The 27629-nt window shown below is 54.1% G+C and overlaps 3 protein-coding genes across 4 annotated transcripts in view; 1 reads left to right on the plus strand and 2 right to left on the minus strand.

The window, feature by feature from the left end:
- Positions 1-3048: 3048 nt before the first annotated feature.
- Positions 3049-18676, minus strand: PPP1R13L (protein phosphatase 1 regulatory subunit 13 like). The gene is made up of 13 exons (XM_040634160.1): positions 17910-18676; positions 13105-13181; positions 12857-12999; positions 11995-12505; positions 11806-11904; positions 11638-11729; positions 10896-11376; positions 9307-9761; positions 6821-6952; positions 6589-6722; positions 6313-6479; positions 4525-4724; positions 3049-3637 (listed from the first exon to the last, which is right to left on the minus strand). The coding sequence occupies exons 2-13, from the start codon at positions 13157-13159 to the stop codon at positions 3599-3601; spliced, it is 2508 nt and encodes an 835-aa protein (XP_040490094.1). The 5' UTR covers positions 13160-13181; positions 17910-18676; the 3' UTR covers positions 3049-3598.
- Positions 18677-19608: 932 nt separating this feature from the next.
- POLR1G (RNA polymerase I subunit G) lies at positions 19609-22149 on the plus strand. Its single transcript, XM_008684461.2, has 3 exons — positions 19609-19741; positions 20106-20247; positions 20593-22149. The coding sequence occupies exons 1-3, from the start codon at positions 19720-19722 to the stop codon at positions 22004-22006; spliced, it is 1578 nt and encodes a 525-aa protein (XP_008682683.1). The 5' UTR covers positions 19609-19719; the 3' UTR covers positions 22007-22149.
- Positions 22134-27629, minus strand: part of ERCC1 (ERCC excision repair 1, endonuclease non-catalytic subunit) — a 15623-nt gene continuing 10127 nt past the window's right edge. Inside the window, exons 7-10 of one of the 2 annotated variants that reach the window (XM_040634161.1) lie at positions 24206-24305; positions 22855-22926; positions 22544-22711; positions 22134-22238 (exon numbers count right to left, since the gene is read on the minus strand). In XM_040634161.1, the coding sequence (XP_040490095.1) occupies positions 22185-22238; positions 22544-22711; positions 22855-22926; positions 24206-24305 (394 nt within the window). In that variant the 3' untranslated portion in view covers positions 22134-22184. The remainder of the gene's footprint in view (positions 22239-22543; positions 22712-22854; positions 22927-24205; positions 24306-27629) is intronic. The other variant, XM_008684462.2, reaches the window with a different exon arrangement.

A 27629-nucleotide genomic window follows, 5' to 3' on the forward strand; every position in this document is an offset into this window, starting at 1 on the left:
AAAAAAAAAAAAAAAAAAAAGAGCAAGTAACTTAAAAAAAAAAAGTCAAGAGGCACCTGAGTGGCTTGGTTAAGTGTCTGACTCTTGATATTGGCCCAAGTCATGATCTCAGGGCCATGAGATCGAGCCCTGCACCAGGCTCTGTGCTGGGTGTGGAGTCGGCTTGAGATTCTCCCTCTCCCTCTGACCCTCCCCAACCCACTGTCAGGGTCTCTCTCTCTCTCTCTCTCTAAAAAAAAAAAAAAAAAAAAAAAAGTCAAATACAATTTCAAAGGAAAGGAAAGGGAGAATGGGAACAAATCTAAGGGGAAAAAAACAGCTTTCCCTTGTTCTCTAAACTTGCATTCCAAGTCAGGGTGCAAAGAGATTTGAAAGTAAACGGATACATATATTTCCAACCTAGGATTTTATACCCAGCCCAAATTATAATAAAGGGGAAGGGTAGAATGAAGCTATATTTAGTTTTTAAGAACCCGAAAATATTTACCTCTTCTTCACCCTTTTAAGAGAACAACTGGAGGGTGTGCTCCACCAAAATGAAGAGTCAACCAGGTAAGACAAAGACATGGGATCCAGGAAATAGTGTCCAACTCAGGGAGGTCCCAGGATAGCGTAGCACGGGCCTAGAGAGCAGCACGTCCACATTAAAGTAAGAGAGAGGACTTCAGGGGCGCCTGGGTGGCACAGCGGTTAAGCGTCTGCCTTCGGCTCAGGGCGTGATCCCGGCGTTCTGGGATCGAGCCCCACATCAGGCTCCTCCGCTATGAGCCTGCTTCTTCCTCTCCCACTCCCCCTGCTTGTGTTCCCTCTCTCGCTGGCTGTCTCTATCTCTGTCAAATAAATAAATAAATAAATCTTTAAAAAAAAAAGAGAGAGAGAGGACTTCAAGTGGGAGAAAAAAAAAAAACAAAGACCTTGAGTGAACTGATAGGAGTATGGACAATCACATGGAACATTTGAGAAATATTAAGTATAAGTGCATATAAAATTAAGCATGTGACAAAGTTAATTATTCTCAAAGATTTTTAAGTGTGTATGAAGAGGAAAATGCTAGTATATTCACGGCTCTGCAGTGAAAACATTTACATATGACATTGTAAAAACGATTGATTGATATAAAAATTATGACATGATTTCATTGGGAGGGAGAAAGTGGCGTCAACCTGAGCTCAAGCCTCACCTAGTATAGCAGGAAGTCGGTACAGAACGTCTAAAATTGGCTATCAAGAAATAGCAGTATCGGGGCGCCTGGGTGGCTCAGTCGTTAAGCGTCTGCCTTTCGCTCAGGGCGTGATCCCGGCGTTCTGGGATCAAGCCCCACATCAGGCTCTTCTGCTGGAAGCCTGCTTCTTCCTCTCCCACTCCCCCTGCTTGTGTTCCCTCTCTCTCTGGCTGTCTCTCTCTCTGTCAATAAATAAATAAAATCTTAAAAAAAAAAAAGAAAAAAAAAAAATAGCAGTATCAGCCTATTTAGAAACATGGAAGAGGGGCACCTGGGTGGCTCAGTCGGTTGGGCATCTGCCTTCTGCTCAGGTCATGAACCCTGAGTCCTGGGATCGAGCCCCATATCTGGCACTCTGCTCAGTGGGGAGCCTGCTTCTCCCTCTCCCTCTGCCTGCCACTCCCCCTGCTTGTGCTCTCTGTCAAATAAATAAATAAATAAATAATAAATAAATAAAATCTTTTTAAAAAAATGGAAACATGGGAGAAAACACTAGAAGAAACAGGTAAAGCAGCCGAAAGTGGTTGCCTCTAGAGAGCAGAGAGGAGTGGAGAGAGATGGCACAGAGGACTGCTTTTTTTTTTTTCATAAATATTTTAGTATAGTTTGAATTTTTTTTTTTTCAGTAATCTCTACACCCAATGTGGGGATCAAATTCACGACCCCGAGATCGAGAATCAGATGGTCTTCCAACCAAGGCAGTCTGGTACTCTGGTACTATTTGGTTTTTAAAGTATATTCATTGGGGCGCTGGGTGGTTCAGTTGGTTAAGCATCTGTCTTCGGCTCTGGTCAGGATCCTGGGGTCCTGGGATCAAGCCCTGCGTGGGGCTCCCTGCTCATCAGGGAGTCTTCTCCCTCTTCCTCTACCCCTCCCGCTGCTCCTTCTCTCTTGCTCACTCTCTCTCTCAAGTGAATGAACAAAATCTTAAAAAAAAAAAAAAAGTATATTCATGAAAACTAATCAATGGTGATAGAAATCACAGCTGTGGTTGACTGGGAAGAGGCCCAACGGAGCTTCTGTCTGATGGAAAGTTTGCATATCAGCTCTATCCAATAGAACTTTCTGGGATGATGAAAATGTTCTCTATCCGCACTGCCCAAAATGGTAGCCGCTCGCCACACGTGGCTACCGAGCACTAGAAAAGTGGCCAGCATGACTGAGAAACAATCCTTCATTTTTATTGAATTTTAATTAATTTAAATTTAAATAGCCCCATGAGACTGGTGGCTATTGTATCAGACATCGCAGACCACATCAGTGCTGTTGTCTTAGGATTTGTCAAGAAATACACAGAGGAGATATACGCTTGTGCTTTACCAAAAGTCTTCAAGGAGCAGTTTACGCAATAAAGTGGGACAGGAGCAAAGGAAAGTCACTCTTCAGGGTCACAGCCTTAACAAGTCCACATGGATTTCAGGAAGATAAAGCCCTGTCGAAGACGGTCTCCTGATCCATCATGTCAACACACACAAGGAAACAATCCACCATGAGCAAGAACCAGCAGACACAGCAAATTGTACAAGTCCATGCCCCCAAACTTCAGATGATAGAATTATCATGCATACACTATAAAATAACCAAGCTTAAAATGTTTAAAGACATAAAGCAAGAATCTAAAACGTGAAAAAAAAAATCAAGACATTACAAAACAAAAACAAAAAAACCCTCCCCCCTCCCAAAAAAACAGTTGTGCTTGGAAGAGGAAGAATTGGATTTACATGACAGAAATCCCTCAGAAAGGGGCTTCCTTCAAACTGGTTTGTCAAACACGGTAAAGGTGATGCGCGCTTATTAGGTCAGAAGGGGATCCAAAGACAGGGAAGTCCATTTCTGTGCGAACTACCTTTATTTAGAAGGAAAAATGTCCCTATGTGGTTATAAAGCAGCACTAGGTGAAGGCACTTGACTGGGGAGAGGTGGGACAGAGGTCCTGCTAGAGACCAGTGTGTCTCGCCCAGCCCTGCAGAGATTGGAGGAGAGATGACTCCCAGGGAAATCCAGGGGAGGTGACACATCCCAGGCTCCCCCAGGATGGTGTGTTGGCTTGTTTTGAGGGGGTGGGAGGGGTTGGCAGGAGGAGTCGAAGGCACTTTGGACGGGATCTGATTGGGCAAATGGAGGAGGGTGGGGGAGCCTCTCGCCTCCAAGGATTCCCAGCCCCAAGGCAATCTCCCGTGGCTAAGGCAGTGTCTAAACTTAAGGCTGAGGTTCTCCTTCTCCCCTGGGCTTCCAGGGAAGCAGAGAGCTGGAGGTGAGGCCCCCACCCCTATCGGGCTTGGGGCCCAAGGAGACGCAGCGTTTACTGAGGGAGACGTCTGGGGCAAAGGCAGGGCTGCTCCCTCCTGCCTCCCTTGGCAACATCCTTCTGTGCGGCTAGACCTTATTCCTCTGAGTCTTCACCCTGGGGAAGAGCTGAGGGAAGGCAGGATCTTTAGACACCAGGAATCCTCACTCCTTCATCCCATCCCCCAATTTTAATGGGGTCACCGAACCCACTCCCAAACAGGTGGGCTGTCTCCATCCTCCCTTCCCTTCCTAACAGACTCCTTCAGCAGACTCCCAGATGACTCCAGCATCCCCAAGGCCCCTGTCACCACCAAGCACCAGATGAAGCCTTAAGAGTCAGCAGCCCAGCTGATGAAATGGAATGTTCCGAGGCTTCCATATTGCCATGAAGGAAACACCTGCTTCTCTCCCGACCACCATGGCTGTCTCATTGGGACCTACCACCGCCCATCCCCAAATTAAAAGAATCTTCTCCCCTAGTAATATAATGAGATCTTCCTGGTCTCTTCCCTTAACCAAGTACAATCGCCCTCAATTCTACCATCATTTTAATAATGGATTCTTCCTCTCCGTGCCCCTTGCAGTGTAACAAAAGTGTCCTCACCACTACACCAGCAATACACAATTCTTTAACTTCCCCTGGTTACTAAAATGGGATTCTTCATGGCTTCCCTTGGCTAAAATACACTCTTCCTTGCCTCCCCAGTAATATAAGTAGGGATGATAAAAAAATATTTGAGCATGAACCAATAACATACCTAGGAAGGCAGTGAGTTCCCCACAATACCACCAGGAAGGGACTCTTTCTCCCCCAACTGTAGGGGGCGCTCTCCCTTACCGCCCTTACATTATTATAATTGGTTTTCCCCATCTCCCCACGACCCGTAATGGATTCTTCAGACCTATTTTGCCCCCAGTATAATGGACTGTCCCTCTTGCTCATCTTTTTCCCAGCATCACCCCTTTCCCCAAACAGCCACCGGACGCCGATACCATCTCTCCCCGGGGCTCACCCCGAAGTAGTTGCGAGGTACGTAGCCCTCCTGGCCATGCAGCGCGGCCCACCACCAGTCCGTCTCCTCGGGTCCGTCCCTCCGCAGCACGGTGACCGACTCGCCCTCGCGGAAGGACAGCTCGTCCCCGAACTCGGCGCTGTAGTCCCAGAGCGCGTACACCACCCCGCTGTGCATTATCCCCATGCTCTGCTCCACATCTGAAACATAAACCGGCGGGGACTGTGAGCACCAGGTCAGGGAGGGGGGAGGGTTAGAACGCTCGGGGACACGAGACACGCAGAGGACAGGGACAGGCCCCGGGATGTGGCACCCCCCACAGCTGAGGGATGAGCCACCTGCGAAGTTGTGGACCCCTGTCTGGAGAAGGGCGCTTAAGCTGGAGTCAGCTGCCGGGTACTGGCAGTCTCTGGAATTCGAGAACATCAGGGTGCATCAAACTGGGGCCTCCAACCCCCGAGGCAGGGTCAGTGGTCCCCATTACCTCTAGGACATCAAGTCCCTGTGTCACTCCCAGAGGTGAGGTCAGCTGCGCCCCCGACCGCCCTGCGCCGCCCCCCCCCCCAAGCTGTACGGTTTCCATAGTCTCACCCCCTTCCTCGCATGGTACAGCCCTTCCCCGCCTCCCCGTTCCCAGATGGTGAGTCCACATCGCTTCCCCCTCCCCAAGTGACAAAATCGCCAAAGAGGATGCAATAACTTCCAGAGGGTACAGCCCACCCACCCCCGCCCCCTTAAGTGGTAAAATGTCCATCAAGATTTTAGCCCCCCCCCAAATGGTACGGTCCACCATGCTCCCTCTCTCTAGTGGTTCAGTCCACCGGTTCCGGTTCCGCCTCCCCTCCCTGCCAGGTGTGCTATCCAGTCTCTACTTGACCCTCACAGAATCTCCGTGTCCAAGGCAGGCAGGACACTCCAAGCTCCACATCTCATAGGCTCCACCTCCCTGCACAAAAGTGTAAGGGCCTGATGCCCTCCCCGAAGCTTATAGTCTATTTCGTGCCCCAGTGGTGCAGTCCCCGTCTACCCCTGCTCACCCAGAAGCCCCAAGGCTCTTGGCCAGTTTCTGCCATTAGGTGGCACGGCAGGTCTGCCACCCACAGGTCCTACCACTTGACCTACTCCAGCTCTGTGATGTTCCTAACCCCACCCTATGTTAACGTTTGCCCACCCACCCCAGGTGTGTAATTCGGACGCTCTGCACAGCCCCTTGGTAAAGGCTACCTACTTCCTCCCATCACCTGGTTAGGTGATATGCCCCCCCCCCCTTCATAAGGGAAGCCTCGTGTCTCCCTCCAAGTGGAAGAGTCCCCAAGCCCCTCCCCAGAAGCCGTGGCCTGCTCACCTGCCAGCTGTGTGGCCCTGTGCCTCCCACAGGTAGCAAAGCCCACATGCCCAGCCCTATGCCAGGTAAATGGTATCATTGGAACGTCCAACTCCCCATGCCCGCAGAGAAAGCAGGTGAACAGTGCAATCTAAAAGACCCCTCTTCTCCCCACAGATCTCCAGTTGGCATGGCACAGTGCCCATGTCCCCCCCATCCCTCGAGGTTGGCAGTCTGCTCACCCCACACACCCCGCTTGCACCTGTCAGGTGGGAGGCCCAGTCCTCCTCCCCCGCAGGTGGTCCATCCCGCCGCCCTTCCTCTGTGATCCTGCCGCCTGATTGGTACAGTCCCCACATCTCTCCCACGATCGACTGGCATTCTGCCCCTTCCCCCTCCGCAACTGCCACCTGGGCGGCCCAGTCCCCACGACCTCCACCCTCCCCCAGAGGCGTGCCTCGCACCTGCCAGGTAAGTGGCGCAGTCGGCGTAACCCTCGCGGTAGGGGTCGCACTTCTCGATGGCGGTGGCTCCGTCGCTGAGCGTGGTGGCGAAGATTGCTGCGCCGTGCTGCACCAGCGCCGTGCAGATGGCCGTGTCGTTGCACGACGCCGCGCAGTGCAACGGTGTCCTAGGCGTGGAGGCGTGCGTGAGTGGCCGCGCATTCGCCCGCGGGTGCCCCGGCCAGCAGCGCCGTCCCGCCCCGCGCCCGCCCCGCGCGGGTCGGAGTCAGAGCTCACCAGCCGTGGCTGTCAGGGGAGTTGACGTTGGCGCCGGCCGCGATGAGGAAGTCCACAATGGGGTAGTTGGCGCCGCAGATGGCGTTGTGCAAGGCGGTGATGCCCTCCTCATTGGGCTGGCTCGGGTCGTTCATCTGGGCGGGCAGGGGAAGAGGTGGCTCAGTCCCCGGCGGGCGGCCATCCTGCGTCGGCCGCCACCACCCCACCTGCCCTGCACTTTGGCCGCTCTCACCTCCTTCACCGCCTGCTGCACCACGTCCAGCTCCCCGGTCAGCGCGGCGTCCAGCAGGAGCACGAGCGGGTTGAGGCGCGCCCGGCGGACCTTCCGCGGGGAGCCTGCCTTCCGCAGCACCGAGCGCATCTCCTGGGGGGACCGGGCAGGGGGGGGGGGGCTTCAGTGACTTGGGGTGGATTGTTAATCAACCCATTACTTAAAAAGGAAAACAGAGACTCGGGGACCCGGTGGTGGCCGCCCCAGGCCACCGCCCCACTAGACAGAGGTAGGGCTGGGATTGGAACGCAGGGAGGTACAGAGCCTGAGTCCAGACGGCCATGGGGAAGGGGATGCCTTAGTTCTATAGCCTCTGATCCCCCACAACAGTCAGGGAATCTGGTGATTATAGGATCTCGGCCCCTGAGACCTGAAAGGAAGCTGGCAGACCATCGAGGTGATGATTGGTAGAAGCCCGATAGTCAACCCGTCCACAGTCTTATTTCTTTCATAAAGCATAAATGCTATGGAGCACACATATCAAACTGTGGTCCAATGTTAATTCCAGATGTTTGGAATGAGACTATTTAGCCTATTATTCCTTGTGCTTTCTTATTTTTGATGTTCACGGGTCCTCTAACAAGATTCATGTATTCAGAGCATGCAACATTTTGTGATTCTGGTCCTTGATGTCGATGATTTCAAGATCCCGGAATCTGGAGATCCCAAGAGCCATGGATTTCAAAATTCTCTGAGGTTCAGCTATTTCAAATTTCCAATATGCTGTGAGTCCAGGAATGCTAAGTTATGCCATGTCAAATTGCTGAAGACCTAAGACGTTGCATTCCGAAGATTCTATGATTGGGAACTTAAATGTTTTATGGTTAGAATTTCATTCCAACAGATTGGAAGGAGATACTTAAAATGTTAATCATGGTTCTGAGCGCTGTGATTTTTGGCCTTTATTCTTTTTTTCTATTTCCTCCTAGTCGCTATGGTGTTTGTATATTCTTCTCTAGTGGAAAAGGTCCATTTACAATATAATTCTGGGGGTACCCGGCTGGCTCAGTTGGTACAGCATGGGATTCTTGATCTCAGGGCTGTGAGTTCAAGCCCCACGATGGGTGTAGAGATTACTTAAAAAGATAATTTTTTAATAATAAAATAAAATGGAATTCTGTATTACAACATATTAGTGCACTGATCTGTGATTTTCTGATTCAGATGGGAAGAGTCTTTAATTTTCAGTTTAAAATTTTCATGGATCAGTTAATAACCAGGGTGGGCTTTACTGACTTTTAAATTCTAGGATCCTGTTTCTTGAAACTTTGGCGCTCTAGAATTCTGAAATTTCACTGTTCTGAGACTGAGAACAGGATTTAATTCTTGAATTCCGTGCGCTTTCAAGTTTCTTTATGGCCAGAACTTTGTAATTCTACAAGGTGATTTCAAGAGCCTGGATCTCAACGTTTCCTGGCTCCAACTTTAGGAGGACTTGGGAATAGGCATTTTGGGGTGTCTACCTGGCCCCTGCTTCTTCCCTGGGAATCATTCCCCTCTCTCTGTCCATCCACACTGAAAGAACAGGACACACAACCCCACACAACCCCAACAAAGATGCAGGGACTGGAGCAAGTTTAGCAGGTGACCATCCCCTGGTCAAAAGCTAACAATAATAGTGGTTAATACTTAAGTGCCAGGCACTGTTCTAAGCACTATATTCATGTATTTAATGCCCACAGCAACCCTATGGTTATTCTCACCCCCATTTTACAGATGAAGAAACTGAGGCCCAGAGAGGCTAAGTATCTTATTATAAGTGTCTATCATATCACAGCTGCTCCGTGCCATGGCGCTGGGCTTTGAACCAGGCAGCCTAGCTCTGCAGCCGGTGCCCTTAATCACAACGCCCACAGCCTCAGAGACCAGAGACTTGCTCTCGCAATTTTGAATGAAAGCAGCTCTGAGCTGCGTCAGAGGACACCATGGGGCCTGAAGTGAGAGGTCATTTTGAGTCATGGCTAGGCAGACCATTTCTAGCCATGGCGCAGGCTTGTGAGGTCTGAGAGGAGAGAATGGATCCCCACAGAAGGCAGACATGAGAGACCGTGCAGGAGCCAGGGAGAGAAATGGTGACTGTCTTGATTCAAGCAGGCTTTTCAGGTCCTGGAATAAACCCACTGACACACTCATTTCCAGGTGTTAAGACTCCAAGATTTCTGTAGGGATGGCCTTGGAGGCAGGTTACTGGAGAGGAGCAGAGAAAGCCTCTGTGTGGCCAAGACCTGTGAACCCCTCTCCCGAGACATTCTCCCTGTCTTCAGAACCCAGGCAACACCTAGATTAAAGACTACATTTCCCAGCCTCCCTTGCAGCTGGGTTCCTGGCCAATTGGAAGAGGCACATGTGATGTGTGAGATTTTCAGGTCCTGTCCCAAAAGGAAAGGGGCACCTCCATGTGCTAATAGACACCGCCCCCCCCCCCCCAGTCCTCCTCTATTACTTACCATGCTCTGCAGCTGTTCTGGTGGGCTGATCTGGGGCAGGGCTGGGGGTGGGATGGGAGCTGGTGGGGCAGGGGCAGGGGGCCCTGCCCTCACTTCTGATGCCTCACTGATGGAGGAGAGTTCGGGCTCAGGCCCCCCAGGCCCACCGTGACGATGGAAGAGGCGGCTGATGATCTGCTGGTACTGCTTCTTGTGGGTGGGGGGCAGGGCTACAGCTGGGCTCTGCTCCATGGAGCCCCTACGTTTGAGGGGTCGCGGTATCTCTGCCAGCACCCGGGCCACCTCCTCCAGCTCGGGCACTGTCTGTGCCTCAGGCGGCAGTGCTGGCTGCAGCCTCGTGGGGCTGAGGGGCCGAGTTACAGCGCCTTCGTCTGCATCACCAGCCTCCAGCACGGGGGTCAGCAGCCCCTCCAGCTCCGGCTCAGGCTCCAGCTCAGGGGGAGGTTTGGGGGGGCCTAGAAGGAACAAGAAGCCCATCAGAGAATGGGGCCTGGGAGAACCCCAACACCCCCTTTTCCAAGCCCACAACTTCCAGGACCCGTAGCCAGCATCTGATTTGCTGTGTGACCTCAGGGCGGTTCCTTGCTCTCTCTGGGCTAGTTTCCGTGGGCTGTGAATAACATATGATTGTGACATCTCCCATTTATCAAGCACTTAGCATGTGCCTGTCTTACTGAATTCTCACCACTACCTTGGGAGGTAGATACTGCTACCATCGCCTCATTCCAGAGAGGGAAGCTGGGCGTCAGAGAGGGCAAGTCAGTTGCCCAAAGCCACATGGTTGCTATTTGAACTCTGGTCCCTCTGACTTCTGAATCTTGTGCTCCTACCATCACGATGGCCTTGACTTGCTGAGATTCTAGGCACTTCCTTGCCTACCCTCTCAGGCAGAATACTCTTGCTGGGACTAGAATCCTTGTGCTTGATGGTCTCTTGGTCTTATTTCTCTCTATCAGAGCTTCTAAAGTGGGTAAAAATAGGAATGACCATTCTCTACACATGTATTTCACTGAACGTCTATCACAATCTACGAGGTAGTTATTATTAATCTCTTTTCACAGATGATGAAACAGAAGCTCAGATAGGTTAGCTGATTTCTCCTGAGCCATACAGCGAGTCAGCAGTGGAGAGGGGCTCAAAACACATTTTGCTTTGACTCTAGGCTCTGTGCTGGTCTCACACACACAAACATATTAATAATTATTATAACTAGTGTAATAACTATTGAGATCTTCCTACACATCAGGTCCTATTTTAATGACTTTATATGGAATAAATAATCTAATACCATAATCAGTAAGGTGGGCTCTATCACCTTTTACGCTCAAGGAAATTGAGGTCCAGAGAGGTTAAGTGACTTGTCCAAGGTCACACAGCATGGAGCCAGGCAGTCTGACTCTAGGGCCCGTGCTTAACCACCATACTATCCCTAGTTTCTGAGCGAATTCCCAAGCTCCTCTAGCCTTGCTCTCTGCAGGGAGAGTGTCTGGAAATGGGTGTCTGGCTGTGATGGCTCCCCCAGCTGTTCTGGTCCCCAGCCATCTGTCCTCACTCAAACCAGCCCTGTGGGCCCCCCAGTGCTGACTCACCTTCGCTCACAGGGGGCCAAGTCTGTTGGGGAGGTTGGGGGACTGGGGCAGGGGGTTGAGGCTGGGGCTGGGGTTGGGGCTGGGGTTGGGGCTGGGGAGGAGACTGAGGCTGGGGCTGGGCCTGTGGGGGTGGCTGGGGCTGAGGGGGTGGCTGGGGCTGGGGAGGCAGCTTAGGCGGGGGTGCTCGGGAGAAGATGGGGGAGCCAGGGAGCATGGCCCTGCTGGCCCCATGCTCCCAGAAGGCATTCTGCAGCTTGAATATCATGCTGAGGGGGATGGGGCGCTGGCGCGGGACACCGCGGGGCTGGGGGCTGGAAGGGGGCATGGGGATGCGGCTGACAGGCTGCCAGCTGCGGGGCAAAGTGCCTGACGGCCCCGTGGAGCCCAGTGATCTGCGGTAGCTGCCCACATCAGAACGCCTGTCGTTGGCCAGAGGGGAGACCTTGTAATTGCGGGGCAGAGTGGCGCTGGTGAGGTTGTCCTGGGGGGAAAGGAGAGGAGGAAAGAAGGGGCTCAGGTGGGAGGGAATGATAAAGGAGGAGGGGGTCAAGAAGGGAGAGAAGGTGAGGGAAGCCAGAGGGAGTAAGGGAAAGGCGGTCAGGGAGGGGGTGAAAATCCAGGATAAAGAAGGAAGAGCTCGGGGTGGAGGGCACAGAGACTGGGGGTGCAGCCAGGAATGGGAGGTGGTCCTGACCGCACTCCTGGCCCCTGCCCACCAGCCCCCTCCCCAGCTGCCCCTCACCTTGCTGGTGGCCCCCAGCCCATCCAGGCTGCTCTCTCTCCAGGGTAACAGCTGCAGGCCTGGCGAAGCAGGCCGTGAGAAGACGTCCAGGCCTGCAAGGCGGGAATCATTAGGGTCTGGGGGCTGCCTCTCCGGGCTCCCCACCTCCTCTGGCCTCCCACCACTCACGTTCGTAGCTTGCCGTCTGCGAAGATTTCTTCTCGTATGCCACGTCCAGGTCAGACTCATTCCAGGCTTTGGGGGGCCTCCGGCGCAGCGTTAAGTCGTCTAGGGAGAGGTGGCGAATCGGGATATACCGGGAGGCTGGTCCAAGGCCTGCATCCCTCCCACCCCCCAAAATGAGGCCCCCTCGTTCACCTTGAGCGCGCAGAGGTGGGGCGAAAGCACTACCGCCCGCGCCCAGTAGGGGGCTCCCAAAGGCCACAGGCGCATCGTAGGCTGAAGTCTGGGGGCGTGGCGAGGGCCCGCGCTCGGGGAAGAAAGCCTGGGGCCCCTCCGCCAGGGGGCTGCCACGCGGGGAAGCCGCGCGGCCCAGGAAGTCGAAGGGCGTGGGGGGACCCTGCTGGCGGAGCGGGCCCGATCCAGGCCGCGGGGAGGGCGCACGGCCAAGGGGGCTGCCTGTGCCATCGAAGGCGCGGGGCCGGGGAGAGGGCGCGCGGTCCAGGCTGCCGTAGGCATCCGGCTGCAGGTAGAGCGGGGTGCGCGGTGACGAGGGCCGGCCTTTAGGGGACAGCGGGCTGTAGGGGTGCAAAACCGGGGCGCTCTCGGAGCGTCCGAACGAGGTGTCTGCACCGTCGGTGGCCGCCTTCCGGGGAGACCCGCGGCTGCTGAAGGGCTCGGGGACCGGGCTGGAGCTGTATCGGGACAGCTGTGGGGAGGCCGGGACATTGAGGAGTCAAAGGAGACATTAGTAGAGGGGTTAGTAAGAGATCAAAAGAGGTCATTGGAAATTAACCTAAGGGAGTTGGACCAGGGCTGGAGAGTCAGGCACAGGGGGCCCTGGTGAGGGGTAACTGGCGAGACAGCCCTGAAATCAGGACTGAGGCTAGCCCGCCTCTTAGAAAAAGACCCTTTTCTTCCAAGGGTCCTGTTAGATGTCCATTTATACTGGTTCCCTCTTTCAAGTGCCCACGGCCTGTACAACCCAATGGGACAGAGTTCCAGGCAGAAAGAAGCTGGCTTTGGGGGCCAAGGCGGGGACCGAGGCGAGTAGGCTCACCCTAGGGGGGGCTCCGGCCTGCGAGCCGGGAGGCGTGGGCGAGTCCGACCACAGCGACTCCAGCTGTTTGGTCAGTTCGTCCACCTTGGCCGCCGCCGTGTCCAGCTCCATCTGCTTCAGGTCCATGTGCTTCATGGCCAGAGCTGTGCAGGAGGGAGTAGCAGTAAGGACCTGGGTCTCGCTGCAGCGCCCCGCCTCTATCCGCGAGGGCCCCTCCGGGGCAAGCCCCGCCCCCTACCCCAGCTCACACTGGAAGTTCAGGTCCAGAAGGTCCCTCGTGCTCTGGAATGCCTCGCTGTCCATGGTGCCGGCGGAAGCGGGGCGCCTGCGGAGGCGTGTGTGAGGGGGGAAGCCTTCTCAGATCCCGCCCGCAGGGAACCCGGGGTCGCAGAGCAGCCAGACAGAGCCTTTACTCTCTTAGCTCCCTCCGCTGTTAGCGCTATGCCCCTCCACTTCCCTGGCTGGGCACTGCCCTCCTTCAAGTCCTCCCGGATGCCTCTGGACAATTCACTCTCTTTACGAAGCTCCCTGTCCGTCTTTCTAGGTCAGTCCTAATAAGAACTGAATCACTCCTTCAACAATTATCCACTGATTACCTACTGTGGGCCAGGCATTTGGGGGAACAAAGGATGCAAAAGTATCAATTACCGAGTGCCTACTACTATGCTAGATGCTAGGGATATCATTTTTTTTTAAATGCTTGGGATCTTTTTATTTTTTTTTAAAGATTTTTATTTGTTTATTAGAAAGAGAGCGCGCGCACACGCGTAAGCAGGGGGAGCAGCAGAGGGAGAGGGAGAAGCAGGCTGCCCAATGCAGGACTTGATCCCAGGACTCTGGGATCATGATCTGAGCCAAAGGCAGACGCTTAACTGACTGAGCCACCCAGGCGCCCCACTAGGGATATTTTTTAAAAATGTAATTGTGCTGCCTACTGTGTACCTGTGATAGTTGCTTGAGGGCATAATGAAATAAGATAACCACTGGTAGCTGAGGGGTCACTGCCTCTTAGAACTGTGCCAAGTGCCTGTGCCCAATACCGCATCTCACGGTCAAAATCACAGCAGCAGGCAAAAAAGTGTGGCTCAGAACTATTTGTTCAAGATCACCCTGCAAGGAGTTGGCAGTATTATGTTTCACACCCGGATCTGACTTGTTAGTCTGGGTCATCTCGACCAGACTTGGAAGAGTCCCAGAGGGCAGGGACCACTCAGCTTCCTCTCCCCAGAGTCAACCTTTTTCCCAGTGTTCACAGGAAGAACAGGGAGGTGGTGAGGGGTGGTCGGGCTGCTGTGGTCACTGGCTCAGTGGGAAGGAGCCAGGCCACCAGGAACCGGTCAAGCCAGCACCATCCCCATCCCCATGGTAGCCACCACGCCCGCCCGCTTGGCCACCTCCCCAGGAGGTGCAGGCGTGGGCAGCGGGGCGGGCTGGGGCATGCTGATTCTGGCCTCTGTCTGGGAAGCCTCGGAACAGAACCTGTTGGGGCTGGTGGTTTATCTGGGTGTGTTGAGAGCGTGTGACCTTGGGCAACAAGTCCCATCTACTCCTCGGGCCTCAGTTTCCCCAACAGTGAAAGGAGGAGGCAAATCAGCTATTCTAAGAGGCCTCTTCAATCTCTCAGAGGCCTAGATTCTGAAACTGTAAGGACCTTGAGGTTGTAATTAAAGCTCTACAGAGCCTAAAACTCTCAGCTTGATAGTCTCTTGTCCAAAAGTTCTGAGTCCCAGATTCTATCTTTGGAATATTCTAGAATTCTCCAGTTTTGCTAGCTTAGATTTCTCCATCTCCCTGCATCATGTTCTATCTATCCCAGGATTCCGCTGCCCTAAAAGCCTAGCTGAATGCATGGTTAGGGAAGTGTCAGGACAGACAGGAGGGGTTCAAATCTGGTGGCACCTCTGACCCTGACAAGAGTGCCTCTTGATCTGTAAAATGAAGATACATAGCTAAAATCTTAAAAAAAAAAGGGGGGGGGGCGCCTGGGTGGCGCAGTCGTTGGGCGTCTGCCTTCGGCTCAGGGCGTGATCCCGGTGTTTCGGGATCGAGTCCCACATCGGGCTTCTCCGCTGTTCCCTCTCTCGCTGGCTGTCTCTCTGTCACATAAATAAATAAAATCTTAAAAAAAAAAAAAAAAAAGAAGATGCATAGCAATCCACCTTAGAGGACTACAGCGAGGATCCAACTGCCCGGAAAGTGCAAGAGGAATTAAGACTCTGAGAATTCAAGCCTCAAAAAGTATAGACTACAGCTCAGAACTCAGGGCTTTTTAGAACCTCACCTACACAGGAAACACTCTGTGTCTGTTAAAATATAAAAGGGAATGATTCTGTGCAGCCTCCGGTGCCAGTATTCTGGCAGCGAGACGTTCTTTCAGGATTCCCAAATTTCTAAGACTCTGGGATCCCATGCTGACATCCTCTGGCTCTAAGGAAATGCCAAGGATGGGCGTTGGGCCCTCCCAGGGCTGGTGCAGACAGAGGGGTTGTCGGGGCCACCAGGGGGCGCTCCGGGACACGGCCTGACCCTAGCGGGGCGGGCGGACAGCGCCTGAGCTCAGACCCCGGGAATGCGCTGGCGGGTCTGGGCAGGTGCCTCACCTCCCGCGGCAGGGGAGCGGGGGCCGGGCGGGGCGCGAGGGCGGCGCGGGCCGCGCCTCTGTTCCCAGGCCCCTGCCCTGCGCTTCCAGCTCCCCACTCCGACTCGTGAGGGCTCTAGTCCACCCCTGGGTACCCTCTAACCCCAGCTCCCTCTCCTCCCTTTCCCCTCCACCCCTAACTCTCATTCCCCCGGACCCATACACGCGGCCAAGCCAAGCAAGTTTTTCGGGGTTAAGGATCCTGGGGGGCTTCCTGGAGGAATCATCATCCTCAGTGGGAACCGAGACAGAGCGCCAGGCTAGGGAATACCCTGGTTGGAATTCTACATTTCTGTCCCGACGGACTGACGCTGGAAGAGACCCCGCCTTCTCGGGGACCTGGTTTTCCCCTCTGTGGACGACTGTGGAACAGGCTAGGGCCTTCCCCTATCTAAGTCTCTGCCCTGGACTACTTATATAGTTTCTCCGTGCCTCAGTTTCCTTGTGTGTATAATGGGGAAATTAATACCTTCTCCTCAAAAGGGTGTGAGGTTTAGTGACATAATTAATACCTTCTCCTCAAAAGGGTGTGAGTGACATAATTTATGTACAGCGTTTAGAACAATGCAGGACACCAAATAAAGTTCACACATATAGGATTCGTAATTACAGAGCTTCCTTGGCTGTTCTTTAAGATAACACAGGATCTGACACACAGTGAGGGGCTCAAGACCCACCGGAACCTTGTTTTGTTTTGTCTTGTTTTGTTTTGTTTTGTTTTCCACAAAAGAGCCCTTTCAACTCTTTCTGAGAGTCTAAAAGCCCTGGGTTTTGACCTCTGGAGTCTCAACTTCCTAAACCCTAAATTTGCCCTGTACATTAGTGAGTTCTGGCTTGTGCTCATCCCCAAAAATTCAGGCACAGGGGCATGGGGCGCCCTGGGAGATTCCAGAGACAAGGTGGCAAAAGCCCAGGCTGTAGGCTGTGCCCGCTCTCCAGCCTTGGTTTCCCCAGTGGAGTAGAGAGAAGTCATTGCCTGGGGTGGAGTCAACAGCTTTGGGCAGTTGCCTGAGACCTCTGTAGACAGTGGGAACCACCCCATCTACCTACCAGCCCTGAGCCTGGCATGCTGTGAGCTCTGTCTTGGCAGCCACGGTTGGTTATTATTTTTAATTTCATCTCAGGCTATCACCGAATGCCCTTCAAGCCCAGACATTAGGAAGTTCTTCCCTCTCTCATCAGAACCCCCTGCCTCCCCCACCCCCTGTTCAATCCCCTCACATGACGCGTGGGGGTGGAGAGAAGGGGGAGACAGAGGGAGGTGCCCGTCCCTGCCCTCCCCCAGCTTCAAGGACAGACACACACCTCCAGAATTAGCCTCTATCCCTCGCTTATCTCCCACACTACCTCAGGTCAGACAGATGGGGGTGGAGGTGACATTTCTCACCTCAGGGTCAGGGCGAGGAGCTCTAGGAGGGAGAATGTTAGTCAGAAAATCTGGTGGGAATGGATGGAATCCCGTCCCCCAGACAACTGCAGAAGAAGGAGGAAACCAAACTCTAATCAGCTCTGGTATCTAAGACAGCTGCCCAGGACCGGCCAAACTCTATAATCAACTCTACCTGTGTGACCTCTTAGCCTCAGTTTACCCATGTCCTCTCTGTGTCATGCCTGTGTAGTGCCCAGCCATGGAAGCCTCCCAGAATCCAGTCCCACCTTCTGTAATTCTGCCCTGGGTTCTAGAACCCCCTCTGCAAATCCCAAATATTTCCCACCTCCAAGGGGTAATGGGAGGCTCCCTCCCCCACGAGGGGGCGCCCTAAGGGTGGAGGTCCCTCCTCTGGTTAGGCAGGTCTGACGCCCCGGTTAATGATATGTTGGGGATCTCGCAGCCGCACGCAGGTTGGAGAGCTGCCCCGGTTCCCTCCCTGGCCCCCACCTCAGAGCCGGAAAGTGTAGGAAGCGCCGGAACCCAGCCTCCACAGGGACCTCGGGGGCTTGTCCTGCTACATTTCAGGGCCCCGAGTTCCACTATCCCCATCCCACTCCTAATTCTGCCTCGAGACCTATAGGCTCGGTCGAGAAGGCAGCTGGAGGGCGTCAGGGACGGCCGCCCTTTCCAGAGCCCCATCAGTCTGGGTCTTGTCATTTCTGCCCAGGACTCAGGGATCCGACACCCCAATTCTACTCAAAGACTCAGGCTTCTGAGAGCGCCCAGTTCGTGGGACTCGGGAGTCCCAGCTCCAGCGTCTCCCCGGGACCATGGCGTCCGAGCCCTCCAACCCAATAACTCAGGCATCAGAGTCCCCTTTCCTTTCGTCCAGTAAATATGAGTTCTTTTCTTCGAAGGACCCTGGCATCTGCGCACCCCCAATTCCGCCCTGGGACTCGGCATCCGAGTCCCCTCCCAGTCCTCCCAGGGACGCAGTGTCGGCCTCCTCCAGAGCCTCTGGACCCCAGGGGGGTGGAACTCACGGATCCGGGGCAGATCCTGGCACCGGGGGACTTCCTCCGGCTCCGGCTCCGGCTGCGGGGAGCGGAGGACGGGGCGGGGCAGGCGCCGGGAACAGGTTAGACGACGTGACTCCGGCTGGAGGGAGGCGGGTCCCGGAGGGGAGGGAGAGTAGGGGTCGCCTCGAGCACCTTGGGACTTGTAGTCCTGGAGGGGCAGTACGCAGCCTGAGACGTTCCCATTGGGAATCACCAAAAGTCCATTTCACAGACAGAAAGAACGAGGTCCGGAAGCCGAGGGCAACCTGACCACGTAGACAGAATCGACATTAACATCGCGGTGATTGCGGGAGACAGCCTCCTGAATCTCTGACCCACCGCTCCAGGCTTAGTTTCCCCCTTCTAGAAAGAAGATTTGGACGTCACCAAAGGTGTAGAAGGCTAGAGACTGGGGGAGACTCACATGCCCCGCCCGTAAGGCGAGAAGAGAGCCTCCCTAAGTCAGTATCTCCTCGAGTCTCTAAGCCTCAATCTCCCCGTCGGTAAAAAGGATGGGTTGGATCTTTACAGATTTTCCCAGCAACAGAGTCCAAAGTCGTAGGGTGGGACTACAATCCCCAGCAGCTTTCGCGATGGACGTCGAGCGTCTCCCCTCCTCGCGTCCTCTGGGAATTGTAGTTCGGAGCCCGAGGGGCGGCGCCCTGGTGTCTCGCCCACGCTGGGGAACTGGCTGGTGATCCCCCGCTGAGGGAACGCGTCCCCTTCCCCTGACCCTCCTTCCGCTCTGGGAAGCCGCTCACACCCTGAGAAAGGGGGACGCCCCAATTCTCGAATAGGATCCGAAATCACAGCAGAGGGGGCGGGAAGTAGCGCTGACACACCGGCCAGGAATGCAGTCGGGTCACCCTGTCTAGCCGCCGTCCCGCGGCTCCGCCCGCCGCCCCAAGCCGTGCGGTCTCTGTGGAAAGGGGCGTGGATGCGACCCCCAAATCTGTGTCCACGTGCCGCTGTTTACACGCGCCCCTCCCCCGGCGGAGAAAGGGCACTGACCAAGCCTTCTACTCCTTCACCCATCCTCAAAGCCTTCGGGACTGTCCCCCACGCACTAAACTAAGTCTTCGGGAGCATCTCTCTGTCTCGTTTGGTCCAGAAACCCCGCCCCTTAGTCCGCACCGCCCCACGCGTGTTTAGCTCAGGAATCTGGAGGTCCCGCCCCGAGGCCCACAGGCTCCTCCCCTTAAGTTTCCCGCTCCCTGGGAGCTCAAAAGCCCCGCCCCTAAGCTGGTACTTCACGCCCTCCGGAGGAATTATCCCATTTCTCCATTTTCCCACTTGTCCCACTCAAGTTCCGAATTTCCCAGGCATCTGGGCCCCCCAAGAAGGGATTGTAACATTGAAAGCACGGCCCTTCCAACCTAGACTCTTACCTGTCTCTTTAAGAATCTCAGACCAATCGAGCTTCCTGTCTCTTTAAGAGTTAGGAGCTACCAATGTGGCCGCCCCTTTAAGACGACGTTGGAGCAAATAATGTCTGAGAGATTGGGGGGGATACATACCGGGACCTGGTGAGGCGCTAACTCCCGCCAAGCAGCCAACCAGAGGCTTTGGGGAGCAGATTTTCGGAAAAAGACGTCTTCCTCGGTTGCCTGCTCTACACAAGCGGAAATTCCCCCCAGTTCTGCTCGTAGAGCGAGCGGGCCCCGAGAGACACCCCCGCGCTCCCGCACCACATGGGCGCTCCCGGGTGAAGCCCCACCCTCCCGGCTCCACGTGGTCAGCTGCGCCACTCCAGCTGCTCTTGGCCGCTAGGTCTGAGTGAGGCACGGGTCCCGGGATGGCGGGGACCCCGTCCGGCGGTGAGTCGCATCAGTGCGGGCCGGCGGGGTGCAAAGAATTGGCTGTCTGGAGGAGAAAGGGGCCCCCGGGGGCGTTCGGGCGGAAAAAGGGACATCCCAGAGACAGGACCTGCGGAGAGTATCTCCCGCATGGAAGGGACTTCGGGCTGAGGGAGGGTATGGGGTGGGTAAACTACTGGTGGAGGGAAGGGCTCCCCCAGGTATTGGCTCGGTGGAGATAGGGGTGCCTCTGGGGAACAGGCCGGAGAGAAGAGACCGGGTGAGGGGACTGAGGCGCTCAGGAGGCTGGGACCAACGGTCGATGGGCGCCCTGGAGGACTGGATCCGCGGAAGTGTCAGCAGACCCCCGTTTCCTCTTCTGCAGGTGCTGCTCCGTTCTCCTGTCCCCCCAACTTTACTGAGACGTCCCCAGCTTCAGAGCCCACTCGTTTCTCTTTGGAGGTGTTAAGGGACCCAGATACGGAACTGTGGCTTATCCAGGCTCCTGCAGACTTCGCCCCAGACTGGTGAGTGGTCCCAGGCCACCTCCTGGTAATACTCCCCAACCCAGTGGCTGAACTGGGGGGAAGTTTAGAGGGGCTTTCCTCAGGCACTCAGGGCGCCTGGGTGACTCTCTTGGTTAAGGGTCTGATTTTGGCTCATGTCATGATCTCAGGGTCCTGGGATCAAGGGCTCCCCACTTAGCGAGAGTTGGCTTCTCCCTCTCCCTCTGCCCCTCTCCCATGCTGGTGCTCCCTCGCTCTCTCAAATGAATAAATAAATCTTTTTTTAAAATGCAGTTTCTCAGCTCCTTTCCTCCCTTTCACCAAAAGAATCTGACAAAGCTTCTGCCTTTCCTTTTCTCCTTTCAGCCTCAATGGGCGGCTAGTGCCTCTCTCGGGCTCCCGGATTGTGAAGGGCAAGTTGGCAGGCAAGCGGCACCGCTACCGGGTCCTCAGAAGCAGCGGCCCCCAAGCTGGAGAAGCAATCCTGCTGGCTCCCTCAGGGGAGGCAGGAGGGGGACTCACCTGTGCCCCAGCCCCCCAGGGCAGCCTTAGGATCTTTGATGGTCCCCAAGAATCCCCATCAGGGACCCTGCTGCAGCCCATCCCTGCAAGCCCTCCGCCACAGATCCCCCCTGGCCTGAGGCCTCGGTTCTGTGCCTTTGGAGGCAGCCTGCCAGTAACAGGGCCTGGGTCAGTCTTGGCACTGAAGTCACCAGCCTCAAGGAAGAGGAAGAAGAAGAGGCATATACTAGAGGCCTCAGTTCCCCAGGAGGTGGTGAATGGGCTTGGGGCCCTGGGGGTGGACACAGCTTTGGGGTCCCCAGATGTGGATGTGGGGAAGAAAAAAAAGCAGGAGCTGCAAGAACTAGAGGTGATGGGGCCAGGAGCAGCAGAACCCATGGCTGAGACGTCAGAGCGCCCGGGAGCACTGCTCCCGTCTACCACCACCAAGAAGAAGAAAAAGAAGCCCAAAGGGGCAGAAACAGTCGAACCAGCAGAGCAGACGCCAGTGCCTGAAGCACAGACAGTGGAGCTGGAACTCACAATTAAAAAGGAGCCTCTGGAAGAGACAGTCTTCTCTCCCACCAGGAAGCGGAAGAGGCAGAAGGGACTGGAAGGGAGGGAGCCAGGGGAAGGGGTGGCAGCGGAGTCTCCACTGCAGCTGAAGATGGAGCCACAGGAAGAAGCCATCCCACAGCCGTCCTCGAAGAAGAAGAAGAAAGAAAAGGGGTACCAAGTAATGATGGAGCCAGGGCCTGAGGCTACAGAGCCAGAGGTGGGCCCTCTGGAGCTCCCAGGGGAGATGATGGGGCCTGAACAGCCCTGTGAAGTTGAACCTCAGGCTGGGGCAGCTCTGGCATCTGCCAAAAAGAGGAGGAAGAAAGAAAAAGGGCAAAACGTGACGGGGGAGCCGGTGGGGCCGGGGGCAGAGGTGAGGGAGCCTCAGGTGGAGCTGGGGGACCTGGAACCACAGGCAGCTCTAGCATACAGCAAGAAGAAGAAGAAAGAACGGCGTCACAATGCGACGGAGCCCAGGGCCGAGCTGAGTGGCCCACCGGGCGAGGTGTTGGAGCTGGAGCCGCTGGCCGAGGGGGAGCCTGAGGCCAGGGCAGATCCAGCATCCACCAGGAAGAGGAAGGAGCGGGGCCAAGGAAGTGGGGTGCCAGGGACGGCATCCCAGGAGGAGGTGCGCGAGCCGCAGCTGAGTCTGGAGTCGGGGGACGTGGCTCCCGCAGGCCGGGAGAAGAAGCGGAAGAAGCTACAGCAGGATTCTGTGTAGTCTCCTCCAGGGAAACTGAGGGCTGCAATTAAGAAAAGCTGGAGGTGACCACCTGGGCCAGCAGAGAGCGAGTGCNGGGCCCCCCCCCCCCCCCCAGTGACTGCCCCAGCACGCCAGCAGCAGCCTGGGCCATGAAAATGCTTTATTGTTACACCGAGGGCCTCCTTCACAGCTGGGGTCATCGGGGCACTTTCAAGAAGGGCTCGTGTAGGACATCAAACAGCCTCCGGGCCTGGATGAGAGCAAGAAAGAAACCAGGAGCCGGTCATTAAATGAGCCATTTGTTTGCTACCTCCGGAGTGGGCTTTGCTTCTTTCTCAGCCAGAGGGGGCTCTGGGGGCTAGGAGAGAAAGAGCCGGATCTTGAGTCTGTCCCAGACTGGCTGTGTGAGTTTGGGCTAGTCCCCACCCTCTCTGGGCCTCGGTTTTTCCCCATCTGTAGGAGAAGCACTGTGGGCCTTCCAAAACCTTAGAGCTTTGGGATCTAAGGGCTCCCTCACTGCCCCCAACCCCTCAAGCCCATTCCCACAGCAGTTACCTTCTGGGGCCCCAGGCCCGGGCACAAAGCCAGATCTTCCCGCGATGCGGCCATGAGTTGTTCCAGAGACTGGGGAAGGCGGGAGTGAAGGGTCAGAGATGGGGAGCACAAGACTACGCTGCCCCAACTGATCAGGGGTCTAAGATATTCCTGGAAGGAGGTGAGGTCCTGTGGGAGGGCAGGGGAGGCAGGAAGGATGGGGGGGAAGGGGGCAGTGAGGTGGAAGGAAACAGGTGTGTGTGTGTAGGGGGGGTCCTTGAAAAGGCAAGGGGGGACAAAATGCCCATCGGGATGAGGGAATCATTCCTTACCCCAAAAGTAGTCAGGAGGGTCTGGCTGTCTGTCTTATTGACTGACTTCACGGTGGTCAGGCATTCAGTCACCTGGAAGGGGAGCAGGAAGCAGACACACATCACGAGAAGAACTGACCGCAGGACTGAGCCCAGGAGGCAGGGCTGGGTCACCACTGTGTCCCCAGACTGCCCCGCATGCAGGAGGCGTTCAAGAAATGCCTTTTTCTTTGATGAAAAGTTCATCTTAGTGAGGCATCTTAGTGGCTCAGTCGGTTAAGTGTCTGCCTTTGGCTCCGGTCATGATCTCAGAGTCCTGGGATCGAGTCTCTGTGTCGGGTTCCCTGCTCAGTGCAGAGCCTGCTTCTGCCTCTCCTTCTGCCCCTCCCCCTGCTGTGCTGTCTCTCTCAAATAAATACATAAAATCTTAGAAAAAAATAAACTTAAAAAAGTAAAAAATATAAGTTCATCTCAGAGTGGTCCCCAACTAGGTGAGAGGGTGTCAGTCACATCATGGGAAGATAAATGCCCTTTCTCTTGAGTTGGTTCTGCCCAGGGGAAGACCACAGGCTCTGGAGTCAGATCTGAGTTCAAAACCAAGGCCCACTGATCACTCCCTGCGAGGCCTGCGCATGGGAACTGACCTCTCTGGGCCTCTTTTTTCAGGCAAGTGGGGGCCCCCAACAGTACCCACCTCAGGGGTGGCAGTGGATGTCCACCATTACTCAGTCGTTGGAGCCCAGGTTAGACACTTCATTCAGCCAATACTCCCTGAGCACCCACTGAAGGCTGTGTGCTGCTGGGGACACAGCAGAGACCGAGCCAGCCCTAAGCTGGCCCTGGCCCGGCCCTCCTGGGGCTCCCAGTTTCAGTGTGGGAGACAGATCAGCTCCTGACAGTGGTGACCCACATAGGCAGGGCTGGGAGGGAGGGGCCCCAGCAGGGGCACTTGACCTGGCCTGGGGATCCGGAAGGGCTTCCTGGAGAAGGAGGCATCAGAGCTGAGATGGGAACGATGGGATTAGGCAGGTAGTCGGCAGAGGGAACAGAAGGGCACAAGCTTAGAGGAGTGAGCCAGGTCTGGGAGAAGTGACAATGCGAGGCCAGGGGTGGACGGGGCTGCTGGGTGGAACAGTCAGGGCCTTGCAGAGTGTGGTGAGAAGGCCAGCCTTTCCCTGAAGGCACTGGGGAGCCATGGGAGGGTTTTGAGCCGGGGAGGGCAGAGTGAAGTGTGTGCTTAGGAAGACCCCTCCAGGGGCCGTGTAAGTGAGAAGGGAGAGGGAGCTGGGGCTGGGATGGGGGAGGAGAGGTAGGACTGAAGCCCCAGGAAGGAGATGGGGGAGGCCCAGGCAGGGAGGTGCGGTGGCCTCACCCGGGAGACGAAGTCCTGCTCCAGCTTCTCCATCAGGAGGTCCGCCGGCTTCTGCTCATAGGCCTTGTAGGTCTCCAGGTACCGCCCAGCCTCCTCGGGGCTGGAGTGAGAACATTCAGGTCAGCCAGGGGGTGGGGGGCATACTTTAGATTCAGTTCATTAGGACACTCACTCTAATATAGGGAAAAAAGTGAGCTTTGCTCCTCTAAATGTCCCCTGGCAAGAACCCCAGCCAGGCGCACCTTTGCTCGTCAGGGGCAGAGCTCGGGAGGCTGACCCGTTGGGTTCAGGTTCCCCTTCCCACCTGAGTGACCCCGGGGCCAGTGACTTTTCTCTCTCTGGGCCTCAGTCTCCTCATCTGTCAAGTGGGAGCGGGTGGTAGAACTGTGGCTCCCAGGCGCTCACAACGGCGCCTGGGCCTCAGAGACCTGTTGAAGAAATAGGAGCTATTCTGGAAGGGAAGCAGGTATGTGGAGTTTGAGGGAGAAAGACGAGAAACACTTAACTCTCTTCCCAGCCACAGGAAGACACACTCAGGAGGCATTCAGGCCCCACTGCCGGTTTTTAGTCCAGCACACCTTCAAGAGAAAGGCTGCGGGCCAGCTGACTGCTGACTCCCACGACAGCGGCCAACATGACCTGATAATCGTCATTCATTTTCACGTCGGGCACGGGCTTTTCTGCCATGTAACCAACTGCTTCAAAGGTAGGTGACATAACCAAATCTTAAAAAGCCTCTATCTGTGTGCAGAAGAAAGTAACTGGAGGGGCGCCTGGGTGGCACAGCGGTTAAGCGTCTGCCTTCGGCTCAGGGCGTGATCCCGGCGTTATGGGATCGAGCCCCACATCAGGCTCCTCCGCTGGGAGCCTGCTTCTTCCTCTCCCACTCCCCCTGCTTGTGTTCCCTCTCTCGCTGGCTGTCTCTATCTCTGTTGAATAAATAAATAAAATCTTAAAAAAAAGAAAGTAACTGGAGTTTATTGGCGCCGGGAAAAAGCTGGCCTTTTTTGTTTGGGGAACTTGCGAAGAGCAAGTTGAGTCGAAGTAAATAAAGGATTCAGGGTTAAGGTATCTTCGCCTTCAGATCCTCGCTAATAAGCAGTGGCTTTTTGATTAAGCGATGGTTCATATTCTTGAAAGAAACATTCCTTTTTCTAATTCTCTTTTTCTTTCCCCCCTTAAATGGGCTTTGCGGCTTTTCTCTTCACTGCAGCAGGATTATTGTTACGGTCCCTAATAATTTGTTCAGGACCCTCAAGTTAGCACGCTGTGTCCGGTGCTAGAATCTGCTTTCATTTGTGCACTCTGTGGTATAAGCAGGATGTCTTTCCATGTCAGCAGAAGGAGCTCGACCTCTTTTATTTCACGGTTGCAAAACATTCCATGATTTGGATGTAAAGACATAGGAAACATTCCCCCTTGTGGGGGCCTAGCTGCATGCCAAGAATTGTTCTAACTCATTATGCTCAGAAACTTCTAGAAACCACCCCCCAGAGCTCCTATAAGGCACTTATTATTTTCAAACCATTATACAGAGGGGGAAGCAGAGACCAGCGGGATGGAGTCACTTGCCCAAAATTACACAGCTGGCGGGGAGAAGCAGCACCCTTAACATTACGTGACGTTACTTCCCACAAAATAGAGTAATGTTTCCACTTGCTTTTGTTTTGCTATACAACCAACACGGGGAGCGCCTGGCTGGTTCGGTCGGTAGAGTATGCAACTCTTGATCTCTCAGGGTCGTGAGTTCAAGGCCGTGGCCCGGCCTAGCTGCCTGATGGAGTATTACACAGCTGGGAAAGAATGTGCATCCAGACAATGGGATATTATTCCGCAATAAGAAGTGCACTACCAAGTCATGAGGAGGCGCGGAGGAACCTTGGAAGCATGTTGCTCGGTGAGAGGAGCCCATCTGAAAAGGCTTCTGTGAGGTAAGGAAACTTCTATGGTCTCTGCCCCTGGTTCCCCGCACAGAGCTCCAGAGACCCTTGTACATTCCTCAGTGATAAGAGTACTGGGAGCATCTTTGTTCTGTTTTTGTTTTTGTTTTTAAGATTTTATTTATTTGAGAGAGAGAGAACGACTGGGGGAGGGGGAGAGAGGGAGAGGGAGAAGCAGACCCCCCCTGAGCAGGGAGCCTGATGTGGGGCTCGATCCCAGGATCCCAAGGATCCCAGGATCATGACCTGAGCTGAAGGCAGACACTTAACTGACTGAGCCACCCAGGCGCCCCACATCTCTGTTCTACTGAGATGACTCTGGGTGGGCTCCTGGATGGGGGCTGGGTGGGGGCTGGTCACCAGAACCGATCAGAAGATTGGGATTTTCAGCCCCACACATGCAGGGACTGGAAATGGAGGTAACAGTTGATTGTGCCATAGAATCCCAATACCGGGGGTTCAGAGCTTCCAGATGAGCAAACACGTCCACATGGGGAGGGTCACGCACCCCAGTTCCACAGGGACAGAAGCTCCTGCACTCAGGACCCTCCCGTACATCTCACCCTGTCTCTCACCATCTTGCTGTTGATTCTTACCTTTTAACAAATTCTTTTACTAAACCAATAAATGTGTTTCCCTAAGTTCTGTGAGCCGCTCTAGCAAACCAAACCCGCAGCGGGGGGGGGGGGATCCCTGGAAGCGAGCTTGTCAGAAGTACAAGCTGGGCTTGTGACTGGTGTCTGAAGTGGGGGGCGGTCTTGGCCTGAGCCCTTCACCTGCGGGATCTGATGCCATCTCCAGGCAGACGGTGTCAGAACTGCGTTAAACCTCAGGACACCCGGTGGGTGTTGCAGAGAATGGCTTGGCATGTGGAAAAAGCGCTACACATCTGGTGGCCAGAAGCGAAGTGTTTTGTACAAGTAGTGAAAGCGACACAGGAAAAAGACCGCATTAGGGAAGAACTGGGGGGTTTTTTTCCTTACACACGAGGAGAATACTTGTATTCTATACTCTCTCTATTATATAATATGCTATATAAATATAATATATAATATATAAGTATATAATATACTTAATATATATAAGTATATAAATATTATATATTGTATAATATATAATGTATATGTATAGTTATATTATACATATATATTATATATAATATATTATACATATATATTATACACATATTATACATATGTAATATATATTATACACATATTATACATATGTAATATATTATATATTATACATATATTATATGTATATACTATATACATATATTATATAGTATATACATATATTGTATATGCATATGTGTGTAATATATACATATATATTATATGTATATACTATATACATATATGTATATAATATAATATACATATATACACATATATTATATATTATACATATATATAATATACATATATTATATATTATACATATATATAATATACGTATATTATATATTATACATATATATA

Source organism: Ursus maritimus, unplaced genomic scaffold (genome assembly GCF_017311325.1).
Source record: "Ursus maritimus isolate PB19 unplaced genomic scaffold, ASM1731132v1 scaffold_19, whole genome shotgun sequence".
Taxonomy (NCBI): Eukaryota; Metazoa; Chordata; class Mammalia; order Carnivora; family Ursidae; genus Ursus; species Ursus maritimus.

Bases quoted from the DNA above. Each gene is read 5' to 3' on its own strand.
- PPP1R13L (XM_040634160.1), bottom strand. From the start codon at position 13,159: ATGGACAGCGAGGCATTCCAGAGCACGAGGGACCTTCTGGACCTGAAC. The intron at 11,377-11,637 runs GTGAGGGGCAGC...CTTTCCCCCCAG, and splicing joins GGCTGGGGGCCACCAGCAAG to GACAACCTCACCAGCGCCAC. The intron at 3,638-4,524 runs GTGAGCCCCGGG...GCCTTCCCTCAG, and splicing joins TACCTCGCAACTACTTCGGG to CTCTTCCCCAGGGTGAAGAC.
- POLR1G (XM_008684461.2), top strand. From the start codon at position 19,720: ATGGCGGGGACCCCGTCCGGCG. The intron at 19,742-20,105 runs GTGAGTCGCATC...CCTCTTCTGCAG, and splicing joins GGCGGGGACCCCGTCCGGCG to GTGCTGCTCCGTTCTCCTGT. The intron at 20,248-20,592 runs GTGAGTGGTCCC...TTCTCCTTTCAG, and splicing joins GCAGACTTCGCCCCAGACTG to CCTCAATGGGCGGCTAGTGC.